General features: G+C 39.1%; 1 protein-coding gene across 3 annotated transcripts in view; it reads left to right on the top strand.

The window, feature by feature from the left end:
- Positions 1 to 20,632, top strand: part of UNC13B (unc-13 homolog B) — a 242,061-nt gene that overhangs the window by 134,374 nt on the left and 87,055 nt on the right. For all 3 annotated transcript variants that reach the window (XM_007111577.3, XM_028493840.1, XM_028493841.2), the window contains exons 9-10: positions 14,230 to 14,544; positions 16,956 to 17,046. In XM_007111577.3, the coding sequence (XP_007111639.1) occupies positions 14,230 to 14,544; positions 16,956 to 17,046 (406 nt within the window). The remainder of the gene's footprint in view (positions 1 to 14,229; positions 14,545 to 16,955; positions 17,047 to 20,632) is intronic.

Below are 20,632 nucleotides of genomic sequence, written 5' to 3'. Positions count from 1 at the left end.
GTGAACCCGGTTCCCCTGCATCGGCAGGCGGACGCGCAACCACTGCGCCACCAGGGAAGCCCCTAATTTCTTTTTTTTTTTTTTTTTAATTTTTTGCCTTACGTGGGCCTCTCACTGTTGTGGCCTCTCCCGTTGCGGAGCACAGGCTCCGGACGCGCAGGCTCAGCGGCCATGGCTCACGGGCCCAGCCGCTCCGCGGCATGTGGGATCCTCCCAAACCGGGGCGTGAACGCGTGTCCCCTGCATCGGCAGGCGGACTCTCAACCACTGTGCCACCAGGAAAACCCCCCTAATTTCTTAAATACATAAAACATTTACATGTAAAAATATATTAAGATGTGCTACATACTATACAGCAAAGGATTTCCCACCCACACCTGTTGTCCTCCTCTACTGCATCACCTTCCTGTCTCCTAGTTCTCTTACCACCTTGTTTCTTATTACCCTTCCGTAGACCATCATCATATATTTATGAGTATAAAAGCAAATATATACATATATGCTCCCTACTCTTCCCCCAACTGTAAAAAAAATCAGACTTAAAATTTAGAGAAACAGTACAATGAACACACATTCATGTTGCCTAGATTTGCCAGTTGTATTAACATTCTGTTACATTTACTTTATCTCATTCTCTCTAATATATGTTTATATACACACACATTTTCTTTTTTTGGCTGCGTCACATAGCTTGTGGGATCTTAGTTCCCCAACGAGGGCTTGAACCTGGGCTCTCGGCAGTGAAAGCACAGAGTCCTAACCACTGGACCTCCAGGGAAGTCCCACACATACATTTTTTTTTTTCTGAACCATTTGAAAGTAAGTTGCAGATACCATGTTACTTTACCAGGAAGTACTTCAGCATGTAACTCCTAAGAAAGAGGACTTTCTCTTATATAACCTTAATATTATGATCACACTCAAGAAATTTGACAATACAATGATATTATTTAACATATAGACCATATTTAAATTTTTCCAGTTGTCCCAATAATATTCTTTATATATATTTTTTCCTTTTTGATGCAGGATCCAGTTAAGGATTATGGTACATTACATGTGATTTCCCTGTTTCTGTAGTCTCCTGTAACCTACTAACAAAATTCCCATACTTTTTTAAAAAATTCTTTTTGTCTTTTGAGGCACTAACATTTTTTGAAGAGTCCCAACCAGTTTTGAGAATGCCTCTTAATTTGGTTTGATCTGATTGTTTTTTCATGTTTAGAATCAGGTTAAACATTTTTGGCAAAAACACTGCATAGATGTTTCCTTCACAGTGCCTCAGCAGTCACATTTTACCTTGTCTCATTATTGTTGACGTTTAGTTTGATCTCTTGGTTAATCTGGTATACATACCAGATTTCTCCAGTGTAAAGTTACCTTTCTTTTTGTAATTAAGGATCTCTGGGATGATACCTGAGATTGTGTCAGTATTCTGTTTCTCCAACAACCTTTTATCCATTGATTTTAGCATCCATTGATGTTCCTTGGCTGAATCAATATTTTACTGGTTGGAGGTTAGTTTTTTAAAAAGCCATTCCAAGTTAGCTCATACTTTTGGTTGCTTAAATTGACCATACTATAGGATGATCTCATTTTTTTGCCCACCATACCAAACTGGTGAATATTTATCCTGAACCTCAGATGGTCATATACCTGGCTAGACAACATCCTGACTCAGTTTACTATCATCTCTGAGAGTATTTTCGGTAAAATTTTTTCATATATCAACCATCATGTAGAATTCTTACTCTTCATAATTTGAATCTAAAAAGAAATGTCGTAGGAATCCTACTGAAGTTGGCCCCTACTTCTTGCTGGTTTATTGATTGCATATTTGCATATTTTGTTCATTTGGTTTTAGTTGTTTATATTGTCTTTAAGAAAAAAACATAATAGCAAAAAAAAGTTCTTTTGGCCATCTTCCCCCTCTGTATTTGTAAGCATTCAATGTGCAGGCTAGCAATAATAATGGCACATCAACCTAAATGACTGCAGTTGTCCAGAAGAATATGTAGTTTACCTGATCATTACCCTGTTATCACTGCTGTAAAAAGTAACACTTGGAGGAGCATTAGTGATGTACTTTAAGTTGCAAATTTTTTTCCTAAAATTTTTCTTTAATTGATCACATATAAATCTGATTAGTTTTCTGTATCAGTATATGAAATGAGGTTAAAGAGTAAATATTTTATCATCTCCAGCAGAGGAAAAGTTAACATGATTTTTAAGTAAACTTGTATTATAGTCATTTTTAACTGAAATTTTTGAAATGATTTTTCTTTAAAAATTTTTGAAGAAATTATATCAGTAGTTTGCTTTTTAAACTTCTATTACTGTAAATACTAAGTTCTTGGAAGTAGTCTAAGACCTTAAGTTAGAGCTTTTTAGGAAGAATTTAAAATCTTTGAGGGAACAAACATGTTCGTAGTACCTTCCAGTAAATTAGAAGTGTAAAAATAAATAGTTTCAGTTACTACAGCCATGGCTATCTACTGATTTAAGTTGGAACGATAAAGACTTCTTCCAGGATGGAGTTAGTTTAGTTTGAATTTTTGAGGATGTCTGAGAGTGATGAAACTGCATGTTTTATATATATATATATATATATATATATATATATATATATAAAACCAGAATAATGGTAAATACACGTATATTGTATAAAAATATATAATTTGAGGTTTGACAATACTGTTGGACTTTGTTAGCTATTATAGAGCCAGAGTATCTCTAGTGTTGAGAGGGGTCAAAAGAATAATTAGCCTCACTCTTGACGATTTTTAGTGACTAAGTGACCACTTTGATGTTGTTTCTGTTTCCTAAATAAATGCTAATGGCTGTTAGATCTATAAAAGAACACATTGAGCTGACAAGCTCAGAGTCTGCAGGCCCTCTCTCCACCCCCACCTCAGTACCCAGGAAATAGGCAGTCTCTAACTTCAGTGAAAGTAAGGTTGGCTGTCTTCTGTATTCACTGACTTAAGCTGGGCCTGTAGCTTCTGATTCTGTAATCAGTATAGGGAAAGATTTTCATTTCACTGTGATCCTCAATACATACAGCCTTTAGATTTCACAAACGACAAATTATGATGCTTTAAATAATTTTCTCTTTGTGGTACTATAACAGGGTTTGACTTATAGTAGTCAAAGATTATTTTTATTATATTTTATACATATTTTTCTTTTTAAAAGTAGTATGTTTGACTATATTCTTGGCTGTACTGCCTAAAATACAACCTTCAGCAAGTTAACAGCTTGGCGGCTTTTCAGATCCAAATTCATCAACAAATTTAGATTTCTTGAAATCCCTTGATATATTTTCATGGAATATATAACAGTTCTAAACTTTGGCATTGTAAATATATTCTAAATATTGATGGAATATGTTCATTTTGTTTGTTTGTTTGTTTCTTAGAAAACAAAAGGATCCTAAATAGTTAATGGTAGCAAGTGAAGTATTTTAAAGTTGTTATAGGTATTCTTTTTCTAATGTGGAAAAACTTTTTGACTACATTGCTATAATACTATTTAAGAACCTGTGGATTTCCTTATCTTGTCTTTTCAGTCTGAATGGTTTTTATCAAATTGATAATTTTATTAATTTTAGTTTTCTCATTGAATATGTACTAAATCTTATAATTTTTCTTCCTATTCCCTGTTTTTCCTTTTTTTTCTTGCCTTACTATTCCTCCATTTCTATCTCTTTACATCAGACAAGGCTTGCAGGTTCAAAATGACAAAATTAGGATTATTTCATATTTCTCTGATGTTGACTATGAAGAGCAAGAAGGTATATATGAGGAGATAGAGGGGAAAATGTCACAAGAGGCTCTAGAAAACAGTAACATAAACTTAAAGGATGCAGAGGTAAAAGAAGTGAGAACTCTTTCAAAAACTGATAAATATTACAGCCAACAAATACAACCAAAGTATAAGAATTGGAAAAAGATACCATCTCAAAGCCAAGAGACAGAATTCTCTACTGCCTTTAATTATGACCTTAAGTTTGAAACATCTACTTTCTCTAGATATCCTCAGAAATATGATACAATAGATAGGAGAAGGAAAAAGACACCCTTATATAGTCATTTTGAAGACAGTGAAAAAAGCCAATATGATGATAAATCAGGAACTAAGACTAACTTGAAAAGTACATATCCTAACACTGAAAACTGTGACCTTTGCCACGTTGAGAAGAAGGAACAGAATTACCCAGTTTTGCGTCCCTACAAAAATGGATTTGTGGTTAAGAGTGGCATGTGGACCACTAACTTGGAAAGTCATGATTATGATCTTCCTGGTTGTTTTAAGAACTGTGAAAAGTCATCTGGCTTAAACCAGCATGTCACTAATTTCACTCCATTAGATATTCTTGAAGATTCTGCCAGCAGTACTTCTGATGAACTTCTGGGTTCCCCTGTTTCTGATAAGCAGGAAGATTTACTGTCACCAACATGTCATCCATCCAATGTCCATCAAATTGGAGGTTTTCCAGAAGAATATTATGGAGCAAATCCTGCATTCGCATCACAAAGGATGAATTGTGCTACAGACACACTTGGAAATCTGTCTGGGTACCCCATGGAAGAGATCACCCCTTCCTCTATTGAGGAACCCAAGGAGGACTATATTGATACAATGGGTGAGCTTCAGTGTTTGGTAGAAACAGTGTCAGAATATTTAGCAGAGAAGGAAAAGGAGATTAATAGATTTGGCTCCCTTTCAAAAACTAAAAAAACACTTAAACACAATAGTACTGTTAATTATGCAGAACAGAAAATGCCAGGGGATCAAATACCATCTTTAAACATTGTCAAGAATGACAAGGACAAAGCCATCTCTTTCCCTGAGCTGAATGGAGTAAAATGTGCTGTTGGATCTTTATTCAGTTCACTCACAGAAAAGATGGGTTCAGGCACAAAGCATCTAACAACCTCTGTGGAAAAGCTGGTTAATTTAGTTCCAGAGAAAACAGAAACTCTTAATCAAACAGAGGCGATTAATTCACCATCTAGACTCAGAGCCAAGTCAGTATCAGAGAAGGATCTTTCCATACAATCTGCATCTCCATTATCTTCTCAAACAGTTGACAATAAGGACGTTGGCAAACATGACAAAACCTCTGAAAATGAGCACATGGACAGTAAAACTGGAAGTTTAAACTTTCAGTTTCCAACAGAAACTATTGGAAAGGACTCTGCTTCACAGAGTCAGAGTTCAGTTATAAAGTCTGTTTGCAGCATGCTAAATCCATTAAAAATCTTTTTGGAAAAGGACGAAAACAAAAAAGATGATGACCAGAGCAAGCCAACAAGAAAGGAAAACGTTGTTGCGTGTGGTTCGGAGTCAAATCAAAGGGAAGACACCCTTGGCAATGACAGTAGCATTGTCACTTTAGATAGGAGTGATAGAGAAACTCCTCACTACCAAATGCCCCTAAGTGAGGATTTGTTGTCTTCCCAAGCAGCCATTGAACATTCTAACTTAGCTCATTCTGCAAATAAGAAAGATGATGTTGCAAGTCCGTTGGAAAGAGAACCCTGTACAGATCTGTCTCTGTTACCAGATCAACCAAAAATATGTGCCAAAGATACTTTAGGACATCATTGTGAAGCTGGCAGCAGAACTGCAAATAAAGAGCCATCTTCAGAGCCATTAGAGGGGGACAAAATTACTGGTGACGATGATTTCCTTGAGCCACTCAGAAAATCCTTTAGCCAGTTTTTGCTCACTTCCCCTGAGACCTATTCAAAGGAGACTTTGTCAGACTCTATGAAAATTCACCAGTTGGAGGAAGATGGATGGGAAAGGGGCCCTAAGAAAGGTGGGCATTCCTTTTCCTTTAGTGGAAAATTAGATATTCCATTTTTCAAAGTTCTTAGTCATTCTGAAAAGCAACTGGATGTAAGAGAGAAAGGAAGCATGTTCCCTTTGTTTAAATTTTCTTTCACTGACAGCCATAAAACTGTCAATGACCAGAGTTTTCATGGCTCAGCAGTAACCACTGATGAAGAGATCCAAAGAAACTGCCATGCAAATGCCAAACTTAGTTCAATAAAATCTAGTTCAGTTCCAAATATTCATAGTAATCTAGGGAAATTTGGTGATATAAAGACATCTAATAAGAGTGACCAAATAAATACTCCTGAAGATGTCACACTTAATAAAATAAAGTCTGATTCGGCTCCAAATATTAATAATGATCTTGGGAAATTTGGGAGTATAGAGGAATTACACTCAAGTGACCACACAGCAATAGAGAACTGTGAAAGAGATACCTTCAACATTCCTGGAGTTGTGTCCAAAGAGCATATACCTTCAGATTCTTTAGGAGAAAGTAAGAATTTTACACAAGTGACATCCTCAACAGTACCAGACTCTTCATTAGCATTTACTTCTACCATTTCGAAACCCACCTTGGTTGATGAAATGAGTGATAACAAACTTGTAGATAAAGCTTCCAAGAAAAGAACCCAAGGAGGCCTCCTTCCTGGCCTGTTTAACAGGTTTTCTTCTCTTGAAAACTTGTCTAGTCAACAAGGATTAAATGTAAAGAAAGATGACTCTCCTCACAGGAATAATACACTGAGCTTATTCTCTGGAATATTTAACTTGATATCAAATAGCAGTATGACAGATTGTAAGCCAGATGAAGCAAAGTCCATGTCTTTAGGTGACCTAAAGGGTTTGAATGGAAAAAAGCATTTATCCTTGGATGAGATCCCTGTTACTTCATGTGTGACTTTTGAGAACCAGAAGAACCATGAAAAACAGGAAACTTCTGGCTTCATAAAAAGCTGCTTATCTTTACCTAAAGAAAACATACCATTATCTGATGCTTGGGTTGATAACCATTATTGCCCTCCGACTTGGAAAAACCAGCAAAGTAAAAAGAATTTCCCCTCTTCTGAGAACAGTTTACTTCACTGCACTCCAACTGCTCAGCAGGACCTATTAGAGAAATCTTTGGCTAAGAGGCAGACACCACACCACGCTCTTGAGGCAAAACTACATGAAAATTCTAACAAGTTAAATTCACCTATGCTAAATACTAACATTCTTAGTCAATCAAACCACTATCAGACTTTTGAAGAGATGAACAATCCTTTCTCTTATGAATGGGATTCTGATATAAAAGATTTCTCCAAAAATTCCAGAAAACTTCAGCCAGTTTATTATATGTTGAATCAAAATACATTTCCATCAGCCAATGTTTTCTTGTGGCCTGACTCAGAAAATCCAGCAATAAATTTTTGCCAAAAAGATCAAAATGCAAATATCTTGGAGTGGAGAACAAATCTAAACAGTGTCATTTGGTGTGACTTACCACATGAATCATTCAACCAGTTAGCATTTAATGAAGATTACTTATTAAGAGGTGATATGTGGGCAGCTAACTCATTATATGGAAATTCTTGTTATCTTCCAATTAATGAGACTAAGAATTCACTAGAAGAATTGCCCATTGACTTAAGTTGTTCTTCAGGTTATGAGAAAAGTACATGCCCCGTAGTTGATCTAGACTCATTAAGAATGGATGAAAACTTTGTTTATTCAAGTGTTGGTTATGAATACCAGGAATGGTTGTCATGTCTTGAAAATGGAGTGTGGTGGCCATCGGAGGATGGAGATTATGGATATTTTATGTTCCACGATGGTCAATATATCTATTCTTTCCTTACTGATTCTACTGGGCAGTATGCATATTTATTTATACCTGATTATTCTTATGAAGAGTATTTGAATTGTGACTTACGGACAAATGATCTATCAAGTATTACATTAGATGATAACACTATTCCTGCTTACAATTTTAAAGTACTTGACAGGGAAGACGAATTACTGTGGTATGTTGAAGAGGAACCAATTGATGACCCTCTTGATTTATCTGTAGTTTTACCAAGAAGTGAGGGACCAAGGTATCTAAATTTAGGAATGTTTTCACAAGTAATTGAAAAGTCAAGTTATGGCCAAAGGGATCAACCATTAGATTTTTCAGGCTATACTCCTCAAAAGTCAAAAGGAGATTTTGTATCTTTTAAAGAAAGGCTAGGTGGTTCTGAAGACTCTGAGTGTACATTGGATCTCAGAAATCAGCCCCAAACGATTGGTAATCATGTCTTAAATAAAAATCAAATTATAAAGGCAGATAAGAATCAGACTCTAGCGAAGGATTCATCAGTTAACCTTTCCAGTTTCCAGTGGATCCAGTCTTCTTCTGAAGAAGCTGCCTCTTTGGTTCATCCTGAAAATAAGACTAACATCCCACAGCAAACAGAAGAGATGTCATCATTGAACAAAGTGACTTCGTCATTTTCTGCTTTGGGTGCTTCAACTGGAAGTACTTTGAATTTTGATAAGAATGAATCCTTAGAGTCTTCAGCCATGCAGAAAATAGATCAGCAGTCAAACTTAGCAGAGATCACAAATGATGGTCTTCAGTCATTAATCTTGAGTAAGCAACTAGAGAGTAACTCCCAAAATGAGGAAGAAAGTCTTCTCAAGAAGGATTCAGAGAGACAAATGGTATCCAATGTTCAGCGACCAGAATTTACTAAAAATATGAAGAAAGCATTTCCTTTAAATAAAAGCGTTCATGTGAAAAAACAAAGTTTGTTAAAATCTGTTTGCCAGGTAAACCAAACAACTTCTCAGGCTCAATCAGGTATAGAAGACGACAAGATGATTACAGCTGATTCTGTTTCAATTCCTCTTGTATCACAGTTTAGTAGGGATGAATGCAAGAATTGTGAGCCTCCGCAGGACCAGTCTTCCAAAGAGTCTGAGAGAACATTATTTAAAAGTGCACTGAAACTCTTTGGTCGGGGAGAAGACTCTTCAGTAAGTGCAGTAGCAAACGAGAAACAGGCATCTGGATTTTTGAACTTCTTTAAAACCCAGGTGAATAAAGAAGGATCACCAAATTTAGAAAAGAATGGTGATAAAAATGGAAAGATATCATCTCAGGAAAAGAATGAATCTCCTGGTGTTTCAAATGTTTTTGGTTCCCTTGGGGATTTCTTTAAAACCAATGTATCTCCTAAACAGACAACTGAAAATATGTCTGTTTCTTCAATGACTAATAAAGATGAGGTCAAGTCAAGTCCTAATCCTGCACCTCTAACTAAACAGGGTGTTGGGAACTTTCCTGCTGCACCAGTTTCCTCTAAAGGGAAGGTTCGAGTTAGAAATCTGAACAAGCAAACTACTATTGATGACAGTGAGCTAAAGGAACCATCAATTAGGGAGATTCAGGGTGATCATTTGACTGACGAAGAGGCACCCTCCAGAGACCACCAACTCCACCAGTCACCAAATTCATCTTTCTCAGCAGGTTGTCTCAAGGAATCCTCCAGAGAGTCTTCAGTAGAGACTAGTGGTGTGTCTACAGTGACAGAAGTTCCAAGAAATGATAAAATATCATTAGAAATTCTGAGCAGAAGAAATTCAAATGAACGAGATCATTTTTCTGACAAAGACCAGAGTTTTTCAACTGCCACAACATCTCCATCCCAACCAGAATTACCAACCAGAAAGAGTATATTTTCTTTCCTGACTGGATCTGAAAAATCTGAGAACAGAGCCTCTACTACTCTACCAAGAACCACATCTCAAGGAGAAGGGCTATTCACACTTCCTTCCTTTTTTTCCACTGCTAACTCAGGCAGCAAGAAGAATGCCTCTCGTAATAGCTCTTTCAGTTTCTTCAACTTGTCCTTTTTGGATGAAAAGCAGCAGACTCCTGGGGAAAAACACACCCTTTCAGCTGTTGCTCCAGTGACTTCCCAGCCCTGTAAGAAGCCAAGTGTTTTTGTAGACATGAGTGATACAATGACTAGAGAAGGTTCTAATGACAATAGAGGTAGCATAGTCCAGGAGGTAGTTCATGAACAACAAATGGCTCCTTGTGTTTCCATTAGCAACACCACTAAGGTTACCTCCCTTGCAGATGAGCTCAATCTAGAAAACGACTATCCAGGAAAAAAACTAGGTTCCAGTAATGCACTAGGGACATCTTTAAAAGATTTCCAGGTAAGTCAGACACAAAAAGACATTGTTCCTCATTCACCACAATTTCAGGCACAGTCTGAAACACTGCTTATTGGTCCAGAGACCCTTGAGGTATCTCCCCATGAGGAAGAGGCTTTCATACAGGAAGTCTTTCTGAGTGACTCACCAGCCAGCTCTTTTTCACATGATAGCCATTTGGTTGAAAGGCTCAAACATTTTGACACATGTACTACCTACCACCAAAGTGAAAGATTTACTAGTGACCCACTGAACTTACCATTAGAAAAGGCCCCTGATGAGGTCTTAACACAGATCCTGGAGCCAGCTTCTTCCTCTGTGGAGCCAGGATGTACAGGGCACCTCCAGGGTCAAGATGCAGATAAAGTGGAAGACAAATCAATGTTGGACTCTTCAGTAGAAATGCTTTCAGGGTTTGTGACCAAAGTGAAATCTTTCTCTGGGTCCTTAATTGAACCTCCTAAAACTTTCTCTGGACTTTTCTCTTCTCCTAAACCTCCAAAGAAAAACTCCTTTTTCTCTTTTTCTTCTGGTGCATCATCTCAGCCTCTCAAAGGTGAGTTATTTGGACTTTTTAAAAGTCCCAAACCAGGGACATACAAACAAGAATCATCTATTTCAGCTACTGCATTGCTTCAAAATGGTGGTTCCAGAGATACTGAAGAATCAGTACCTCCTGAAAATTTGTGGAAAGAAGCTACCTTTGGAGCACTCAATTCAAAAGCTATAGTCAGTGACTGTAGAATGACTGTGGTTTGTGCAAAGTCAGACTTGGAGACCTTGACAGATGATCCTAACCTAACGACTGAAATGGAAAACAATAATATTCCTGACAATATTCCAGAACCCCAACGTTCTGAAACAATTGAGGCTGCATCTTCTGTCTTAGGGGACGATACTGGGCAAGGAGTATTGTCTCTGAGTGATGAAGGAGACATGGGGATGTTGCAGGGTACAGACACAGAGGCATCACTGGAAGCAGAGCATATCTCATTGCCAACACAGTTGCATCCAGAACCTACCTGGATTGCCAAAAAGCTTCCTCCTCCAATTCACCTACCTCTTCCTCTTGAGCCAGAGCCAGATATGCAGTCTGCCTCCACAAACCAAGACTTCTTAGGGCTACAGGCAACCAATTCACTAGAAGCCAATACTGCAGTGTTGAGTGAGGCAAGTGTTGGCCGGAGTGCCACACTGGAAACCCAAGGGTACCTTTCTCACTGTCCATTGGAGGAAACTGTGTTTTGTACCAAAGAAAACTATGGGATACTTGATGCCCAGAAAGGTCCATCCGCAGTCCCCAAGGAAACGGAACAGCCAAGTTCTCATCTTGAAATCCCAAACATGATCAATTGGCCAAAACTCCATTTCCCATCTTCTGCTACTGACTACCGGAAACCACTGAGCTCTTTCTTTTCCTCGCCTTCCTCCTCTGGCAATAGAGCAGCAGAGACTGGTTTAATGTCCAGTTTTAAGAAGTTGTCAACTCTATTTGAGGGAGGTAATGAGGGGAAAGGGAGTAGTGCAGTGGCAAGTGATTCAAAACTAAGGTTTGGAAAGAAGCTGGATCTTTCATTCCCATGGCCGAAAGAGAACAAATGGGACCCTGAACAAATGCCTGCAGAATCCTCCTTTCCAGTTTTGGTTATCAGCAGTGATCAGGACCTTAAATTCAGTGAGGCTGACAAAACTTTGGAGTCTTCTCAAATATCTGGGGCCAGTGCTGAGCCACCTAAGGTTTTGACTCAGCCCTCTGGGACCTCTGGGCAGCTGGAGACCAGGCCAAGTATATGTGCTCATGAGCTTTCAGGGCCTGGAGAAGTGGAAAACCAGCAGGAAATCCCAGCATCTGGAGAATACGGGGGTATGAAAGATAACCTCTCTGACCCCACCTGTCCTTCAGAGAGTCATGAGGAAGAACACTGCACTGTCTCTGAGCTACTTCACCAGCCAGAAACACATGAAGAGGAGGCAGTGCCTGCTAGCATTGACTCTGTTTCAAATGTACAGCAGCCAGTTGCTCTACATGACAACAAGGAACCAAAGACCAGCAAAAGGCCTGTTCTCAACTAAAGCATCATAAATGATTTTAAAGAATTGACCATTTATGATGCAATGACTTAGTGGTAGCTTAATCATAGCCTGCTTTTTATCCTTCCTGTGTCTTTCCCAGCACCTGAGCTTCATGTTAATTAGGGGTTAAGTAAGAAGAAATAATAGGTGGATATTGTCATCTTCTCTCTGCCAAATGTAATTCATTTATTGGAACAAGGAGCTTCCTGCTTGAAGGGAAGGCTAGGTCGTGAGATTTACTCACTCTGGTTTGCTCTGCCTTGAATAATGCAGAATGGAGAAGGGAGGGCAAGAAGAGGCAGCAAGTCATTGAGTGGCATATATTAATTACAACCACATGATAGGCTAGAATGCTTCCTTGGGCCTTTGGCACTTATATCTGTAATAGCTAGGAGAGACCTACTTTGCTTTGCTTTTCAAAGTCTTCTAAGATGCTTTCTCCAGTGGCAATGAGGATATTAAGTAAAATACAAAATGCAAAGGATGGCTTGGAATAACCTATACTATATATATTCCATATGGATTTGCACAGCTTCTTCCAGTCTCTGCATTTTACTACCCATGAGACTGGTGTCTGATAAGTGCTTTCAGTACAGTCTCACAGGAGCTCAGGGCTATCGTTTGCTGTAGTTATTCAGTCTGGAGCATTGTGCAGGGTCCACCTGCAAAGAGTACTATTATTTCCCCTAAGAAGAAGCACCATACAGGGCATTTTAAGAGTGCTGCCTGAACGCTGGCCCAAACCAGTCCAAAGAGGCTGGTCAAGTACTTTGGAGGTTATGTGAGTATGTGTGCACACATGTTCATGTGTATATGTGTGCTGGGAACTACTCAGAACAGTGGCTTGGTGCCTATCCGGCTGCCATGGGATGAAGAATCAGAAATCAGCCTGGAAATACCAGATAATTGGGAGGAATCATAGGGAAAATATCACTGGAAAACAATAATGATATATCTTCATTTGGCCAAGAGTAAACATAAGCCCTTTAGTTAAAGCTTGACTCTTTGGCAAGGAAATTCCTTGTCCTTTTGCACGGAGGCTTTCCAGCAGAATACCAGAAGTAAAACGAAGGGCCTCTGACTTGGAATGGAACTATCCAAATGGGCTAGGATAGATCTTGTATTGATAGATCATCCCCAAGTCCCTCCATTTTGAATAGGACTGAATCCCCCAAATTCAATATGCGGCTTAAGGGAGTAACTTTGAATAGTATTCTTTCTGGTCACGATTCACTGCCACTTTCTCTGCTATAGCTGCTACCTCTTATACCAGGGGAACAGATTTCCTTTCTGGGTATGGGAATTCAGGTGGTTGAGAGAGGGTTAGGCTGGCCTCTCTTCAGGTACAGAAATGCATTAATATGGCCCTGACTCAGATCTTGGAGTTGGACTGTGTCCACTTTGCCCAAAACTGAGCCATGTCCTGAGAGCAACTCAGCAATAGATGGGCAGGTTCATCTTTGGGACACTCCCTATGCTGCCAGGGATACCACTGTAACATTCATGTTCATGAGACCATTCCCCTGAGGAATTTCTTGGTCCCAGCCTCCATTTCCCAGTGGCTTCCATTACCTCATACAGATGGCTGAGAGATAATTGAAGGAACATGTTCACTCTCCTTTGCTCATTCTGAGGAACAGACATTTACATTTACAATTGGAGAGGAAGAAAAGGGGATCTCAATTTAGTAGGTAGTAGAAAAAGGGAGTAGAGTTCATCCATCCATTTTATTCTGTGGAAATTAGAAAACTTTAATCACAGCCACTGGACAAGTTTTTTAAGAAGTCCGAGTAGAGCATTTTAGGCATAAACAGACTATTTTAATAATTCTTAATCCTACTTACAAAATAGCATGTTAAGATAAAGAATTCTTCAAAGTCAGTTGCAGGGTTGAGGTTAAGTGCTATTGGAGAACCCAGCATGTTGTGTTATTTTTCCTGTTGTGATTTTGCTGAACAGAGACTAGTTCTTCTAGATTGTGAACTTTGGTACTCTCTTCCCAGGAACCTCCTGTTTGTGATCCTTGCCACTGATAGAATCCTTATTTCCTGGATTTATCCATTACTTTGTTTTGGTCCTTAGTTTGTATGTATTTACTGATGTGTCTTCCTCTCATTCTCACAGCCCCACCAGCAGTAGTAGGTATGGCTCCTCCTGTAATGTGAGTCAAGGAAGCTCTCAGCTGAGTGAACTAGACCAGTGTCATGAACAAGATGATGACCGTCTCAAGAGGGACTTGATTCATTCCTGCCACTGCTCTGGCAGCTTCTCCAGAGACAGCCAAGTAGGTTTTGGAGAACAAGAGAAAGCCTTGGAGGTGGCGCGTGAAGAGGAGAAGGGAGGAGCATGTGAGCCCAAGGAGACAAAAGAAGATGCTACAACCCCTCCACCCCCAGATCTGGTGCTACACAAAGACCACATCCTAGGCCCCCAGGAGAGGTAGGTGATGGCTACCTTGAGGAGCTCACATGGTTTCCTCAGTACCTGCCCTATGGTATTGTTGAACAGAATTCAGTTGCTTTTTGTTTGTTTCCCTGCAGCTGGGTGTGGTTGTGATCAGGATACTGAGGCTTATCTCTGCACTGCTTCCTTTGCTTTTTGGTGTAATTTCCAACGTATTTTGAGGATCTCTGAAGAACGTTTTAACTGCAGTGTACCAGGCCTTCTAGAGTCTGCAGTTCTTGGCTTACTAGTTGACCCCACATATGACAGCCTTTGAGTCTGGAACTGACCTGAACCTTGCAGGTCATTTCATTCAGAGGAGCTGCTTTGAATGAAATAGGCTTCCCACCCGATTAATGTTTTTTTTTTTTAGAAGATGTTGGGGGTAGGAGTTTATTAATTAATTTATTTATTTTTGCTGTGTTGGGTCTTCGTTTCTGTGCGAGGGCTTTCTCTAGTTGTGGCAAGCGGGGACCACTCTTCATCGTGGTGCTTGGGCCTCTCACTATCGCAGCCTCTCTTGTTGCGGTGCACAGGCTCCAGACGCGCAGGCTCAGTAGTTGTGGCTCACGGGCCTAGTTGCTCCGCAGCATGTGGGATCCTCCCAGACCAGGGCTTGAACCCGTGTCCCCTACGTTAATTAGCAGGCAGATTCTCAACCACTGTGCCACCAGGGAAGCCCCACCCGATTAATGTTTAAATTTCTTTTGTGAACATTGTTTTTTTCTTTTGTTTTGTTTTTTCCCTGGCTGACAAAACTGGGAAAGAGTTAAAGAATTGGTCTAGAAGCCAGATCTATCCCACCCTTCTGTCTCCCTGGGGCCTAGCAGTATGTCTGGCAGTTGGTACCCATAAGGAGAAAATTTTAAAACTTGTCCTTTTAACAGTCACATAATGAGGCTTAGTACAGAGTTTGAGTATTGTTCTTATTGAGCTAAATTGGTCAGTGAGTTGCTGATAGGTTGGGGCAGAGCAGGGTTTCTCATTCTTAGCACTGTTGACATTTTTAGCCAGATAATGCTTTGTTATGGGGAGCTATTGTATGCATTGTAAGATTTTAGTAGCATCCTTAGCCTCTGCACACTAGATGCCTGGAGCAACTCTCAGTGTGACAACCAAAAATGTCTCCAGATATTGCCAGATTTCTCCTGAGGGGCAAAACTGTCCCTAGTTGAAAACCACTGGGGTAGAGTGATAAGGGCTAGGTATGACTTAAATTCTCAAATTTCAAGGTCATGGGAAGATCAGAGCACCGAATGCTGATTATGTGGTAAAAGTTAGAGAATGGTTGATGCCTCTTCTCCACCACTTGAAGGTAGAAACTTATTTTCTGTTTGTTTTCCTGATTTTTAATCATCTCTGGTGGCTCATCTAGTAGACAAGACATCAGGGAGACTGAGTTCTGGACCAGCTTTTTTACTGGATTGACGACCCACTGAAAGATAGCTCTTTGTCGACCTTGGACTTTAAAGACCTTGGACTTTAAACTGTTGTCTGGGTAGAGTTTTTGGTCAAGCAGCAGAAGGTGCCTGGGCTTCTCTAATGGCTCTGTCCTCCCAGATCTTAGCTGTGCAAGTGACGTCCAGGCCAGTTTCAGAAGTGCCCACAAATGTTTTAAAACAATTGAACCAGTTAGGTGGCATCAGAGCCTAGCATATATTATATGGGTTTAGATGGTGGGTCCTTTTTTACTGCCTTGTCAGTAGACCCCAGTGAGAGAGAGGAGAAGCATCATCACCAAGAATTGACCACTATTCCACAGTTAAGGTGATGATGATTTGTTCTAATACAGGTTAGTGTTTCTGTCTCAAAGCTACTTTGTTATATTTATTGTTCCTTTCACTGAGGGTGGTCCTGAGGCAGCTGAAGGAACAAGATCACAGCAGGACAAAGGCTCTGCCTTTTTTCTAAGCACCTTGACATAGTCTAGGAATTGGAAAGCCTTCCAAAATGCTTAGTGGAGCAGGAACAGTTTGCAGGAACAAAATTCTGCCCTAAGGATGCTATGTAGAGCCCTCAAGGGAGACTGGTGGTCTTGAGAGCTAGGGGGAGAGGGTTACTCCACACCTCTCTGCATGGTTTCTATGTTAGTCATGGACTTAGGGCCCTTGCCATTGCTTCTGGTATGCTGATCCCTGACTATCCCAATGAGCTGCCTCATCAAGTGAGTGGAAAAGTGGGAAGAAAGAGAGGGAACAGATGAAAAGCTAAAAGGACTTGTCATTTTAGGAATTTTTTTCACATTGGATATTCAGGACTATGCTGTTTTAGTGGCTTGAATCACTAGATAAGGATAGGCATGAATACAACAAACCTTTTAATTTTAGGTATTTGGCAGTTTTGCCTTGAGCACTGTCATCTTGTGGCCTGGGCTGATTTTTAAGGAACATTCTTTTCTCTGTTACAAGTATTCCCAAGGAGAGTGCATCTTCGCCATTTACCCAAGCCAGAGCGCACTGGATCCGAGCAGTTACCAAGGTTCGACTCCAGCTGCAGGAGGTAGGAAATCTGTTGTTCTGGTTCTAGTTGGGACAGTTTTTCCTTTGAAATTGGGAGACATACGGTGCTGAAGAAGCAGTCAGTGATTAGTCATCTTATAGTGTGCTTCTGGAAATTCATGACAAGTAAGCTAGAGCCTTAAGAGATGGGCAGGTAGCCATTGGCTTCCCTCTATGCTGATTAATGGAAATCAAGTAGACCTAATGGGTTAAGAGCCTAAAAGTAAAATTAAATGCTATTTTCAGTACCATTATCACCTGTGAGGCCATTTTATTTTGAGTTTAGGATAGAAGACTATTTCAAAGCCTCTTAGGATTAGTTGTTGTTTCCCTTGGCCAGCCAGTTCACGTACCACTGGCTGACCTTTACAGGGCCAGAAATTTTACTCAGAAATTTAGTTTTCAGAAGTTTCTACGGGCTTCCCTAATTTAAGGCCCCAAACATCAACACATTAATATCTAAAACAGTGTAAAAAAGTAAAAATAGAAATATTTTTCATTTGCAGCGTTGCAAGTTTGAAGTGTCCTTATCTGTGTGTCAGTAGTCACTTTTCAGGCAGAAAGGAGGTTTTTATTTTATTTATTTATTTATTTATTTATTTTAACATCTTTATTGGAGTATAATTGCTTTACAATGTTGTGTTAGTGAAAGGAGATTTTTAAATGATGACAGGTGGCTGTCGGTAGTATAATACCTGGCAGATACTAAAAATGCAAGCATGCTCACATGTGTAAACACACTTAAAAAGTAATTTATTTTGAAATAATTTCAAACTTAGAAAAAAGTTGCCAAAATAGTAAAGAACTCCCATATCCTCCTCACCAAGATGCCTCCGTTGTTGACATTTTACAACATTTTTGCTTCATCACCCTCCGTCCATTATGATTAATATTTTTTCTGAACCATTTGAGAGAAGGTTGAAGGCATGATGTTCTCCTGTTTGTATTTTCCAAAAACAAGGCTACTCTCCAGTATAACCACAATATAACTATCCAAATCAAGAAATCAACAATGACAATACTGTCATCAAGTCCTCATGCAAATTTTGCCAACTGTCTCAACAATGTCTCTTTTCTGGTCCAGGATACAATCCGGGCTGACTTGTTGCATTTAGCAGTCATGTCTCTTAATCTCCCTTAATCTGGAACAGTTCCTCAGTCTTTCGCATCTTCAACAGATAGTACAGGCCTTTCATTCGGTAACATATTCTCCATTTTGGGTCCATCCAGTGTTTCCTCATGTCCAGACTCAGGCCATACTTTCTTGGCAGGGATTACACAAAAATGATGTTGGACTCATTTTAGTGAACTGCATCAGAAAGTACATGTTGTCAACCTGTCCTACCCCCTGTAATGTTAACTTTAATCACCTAGTTAAGGGACTTCCCTGGCAGTCCAATGGTTAAGACTCCGTGCTCCCAATGCAGGGGGCACTGATTTGATCCCTGGTTGGGGAACTAAGATCCTGCATGCCACACGGCATAGCCAAAAAAAATCACCTAGTTATGTTTGTATCAGCCAGGTTTCTCTACTGTTCCAACACCATTTTTCCTTTTGTAATTGGTAAGTGTTATGTGGTACAATACTCTGAGACCATGCCAGTATCTTGTTCCTCATCAAATCTCCATGTACAGGCTAAGTATCCATGTATGACTCCTGTCTGAGTCTACCACCACTAATGGTGGTTGCCAAATGGTAACTTTCTATTTCCATTATCCTTTCTACATTCATTAGTTGGCATATGACTATAAGGAAGAGATTTCCCATCAATTTTTTATTTCTACTTTTTCAGAGTAAGGGTCTTATAATTCTTATAATAAAGGAAAGTAAAATAACTTGCATGTAGAAGAAAAGTTCTGAATGAGAAAAACAAGAATATATTGGAGCAATTTGTTATGACTTTTTAAGAGGCAGTTCAGAGTCTCTCAAAAAGAATAGCTAAAAACAGTTGCCAAAGCTTGGAATCATTTAGAGAAAAGCATGATTTATTTAAGAGTAACCAAAAACCACTGCAACTTAATTGAATACCAGAACAACAGTAAATATATTCTTAACACAGGTCATGTAACTAGAAGTTGATTAGATGTGCCCAAGAAGAGGAAGATAAGCCAGAGTTTAAAGAAGGATCTGATAGCACTTTAAGATAGAGACGGAAGCATACCATTTATACTTAAGATGAGATTTGCTGACAGATTGATTAAGGTTGTGAGACAGTAAGAAGTTAAGTATGGCACCAAGAATTTTTTTTTTTCTGAGTAACTGGAAGTTCCACCTATCTGCCCTAAGATAATTTTTGTTAGTTTCTTATTATTATAGAATTTCCTTATGCAGGTGTAAGTAAATATGAATATATTTTCTAATCCCCTCCCTTTTTTTTAGAAACAAAAAGATGGTATACTATACACACTGGGAACATCTTGCTTTTTCACTTGGAGATTCTTCCATATTAGCTCTAAGAGAATTTTTTTCTTTTTAAACAGGTGCATAATATTTCACTGTGAATGTACTGCAAGTTTTAACTAGTCTTCTGTTGATGTTCATTTGGTTGTTTCTGGTCATTTCCTGTAATAAACCATGTTACAAATGATTACCTTTTACATATGTCATTTTGCTTGTGTGCAAGTATATCTGAGGGGATTTGCATTTGTAATTTTAGTAAATACTGCTCGCCATTTATCAGTGGCTTAAAACAACAAAGGTTTATTTTGCTCATGCTGCTTATCATCCTGTATGTTGAAGAGTTCTGCTTCAAGTTATCTTCTCTGCAACCCAGGCTAAGGGATCAGCCAGCTTCTAGAACATTGCCAATATTGGTGGTAGAGGGAAAGAAAAAATAACAAATGAAAGAGAACATAGGAGATTGCATTCTGGCTCTTAAAACTTCTGCCCCAAAGACACAGTATGTCACTTTTGCTCTCATTTCCCTGGCTAAAGCAAATTTTATAACCATGTCTAACTTCAAGCAAATGGTACAGTATACCTTGAAATAGATAGGGAAGAATATTTGTGAAAAGCGTTAATGATTATCCTAAAGGGTATCTGCCTTCCACCAACATATACTCTTTTTTTTTTTTTCAAACATCTTTATTGGAGTATAATTGCTTTACAATGTTGTGTTAGTTTCTGCTGTATAACAAGGTGAATCAGTTAGCATTCAAAGTGAATATGTTAGCATTCGGTATTTGTTTTTCTCTTTCTGACTTACTTCACTCTGTATGACAGACTCTAGATCCATCCAGCTCACTACAAATAACTCAATTTCATTTCTTTTTATGGCTGAGTAATATTCCATTATATATATGTGCCACATCTTATGTATCCATTCATCTGTTGATGGACACTTAGGTTGCTTCCATGTCCTGGCTATTGTAAATAGAGCTGCAATGAACGTTGGGGTGCATGACTCTTTTTGAACTATGGTTTTCCTAGGGTATATGACCAGTAATGGGATTGCTGGGTGGTATGGTAGTTCTATTTTTAGTTTTTTAATGAACCTCCGTACTGTTCTCCATAGTGGCTGTATCAATTTACATTCCCACCAACAGTGCAAGAGGGTTCCCTTTTCTCCACACCCTCTCCAGCATTTA

Source organism: Physeter macrocephalus, chromosome 9 (genome assembly GCF_002837175.3).
Source record: "Physeter macrocephalus isolate SW-GA chromosome 9, ASM283717v5, whole genome shotgun sequence".
NCBI classification, from domain to species: Eukaryota; Metazoa; Chordata; class Mammalia; order Artiodactyla; family Physeteridae; genus Physeter; species Physeter macrocephalus.
This window is presented reverse-complemented; position numbering and strand designations above follow the sequence as displayed.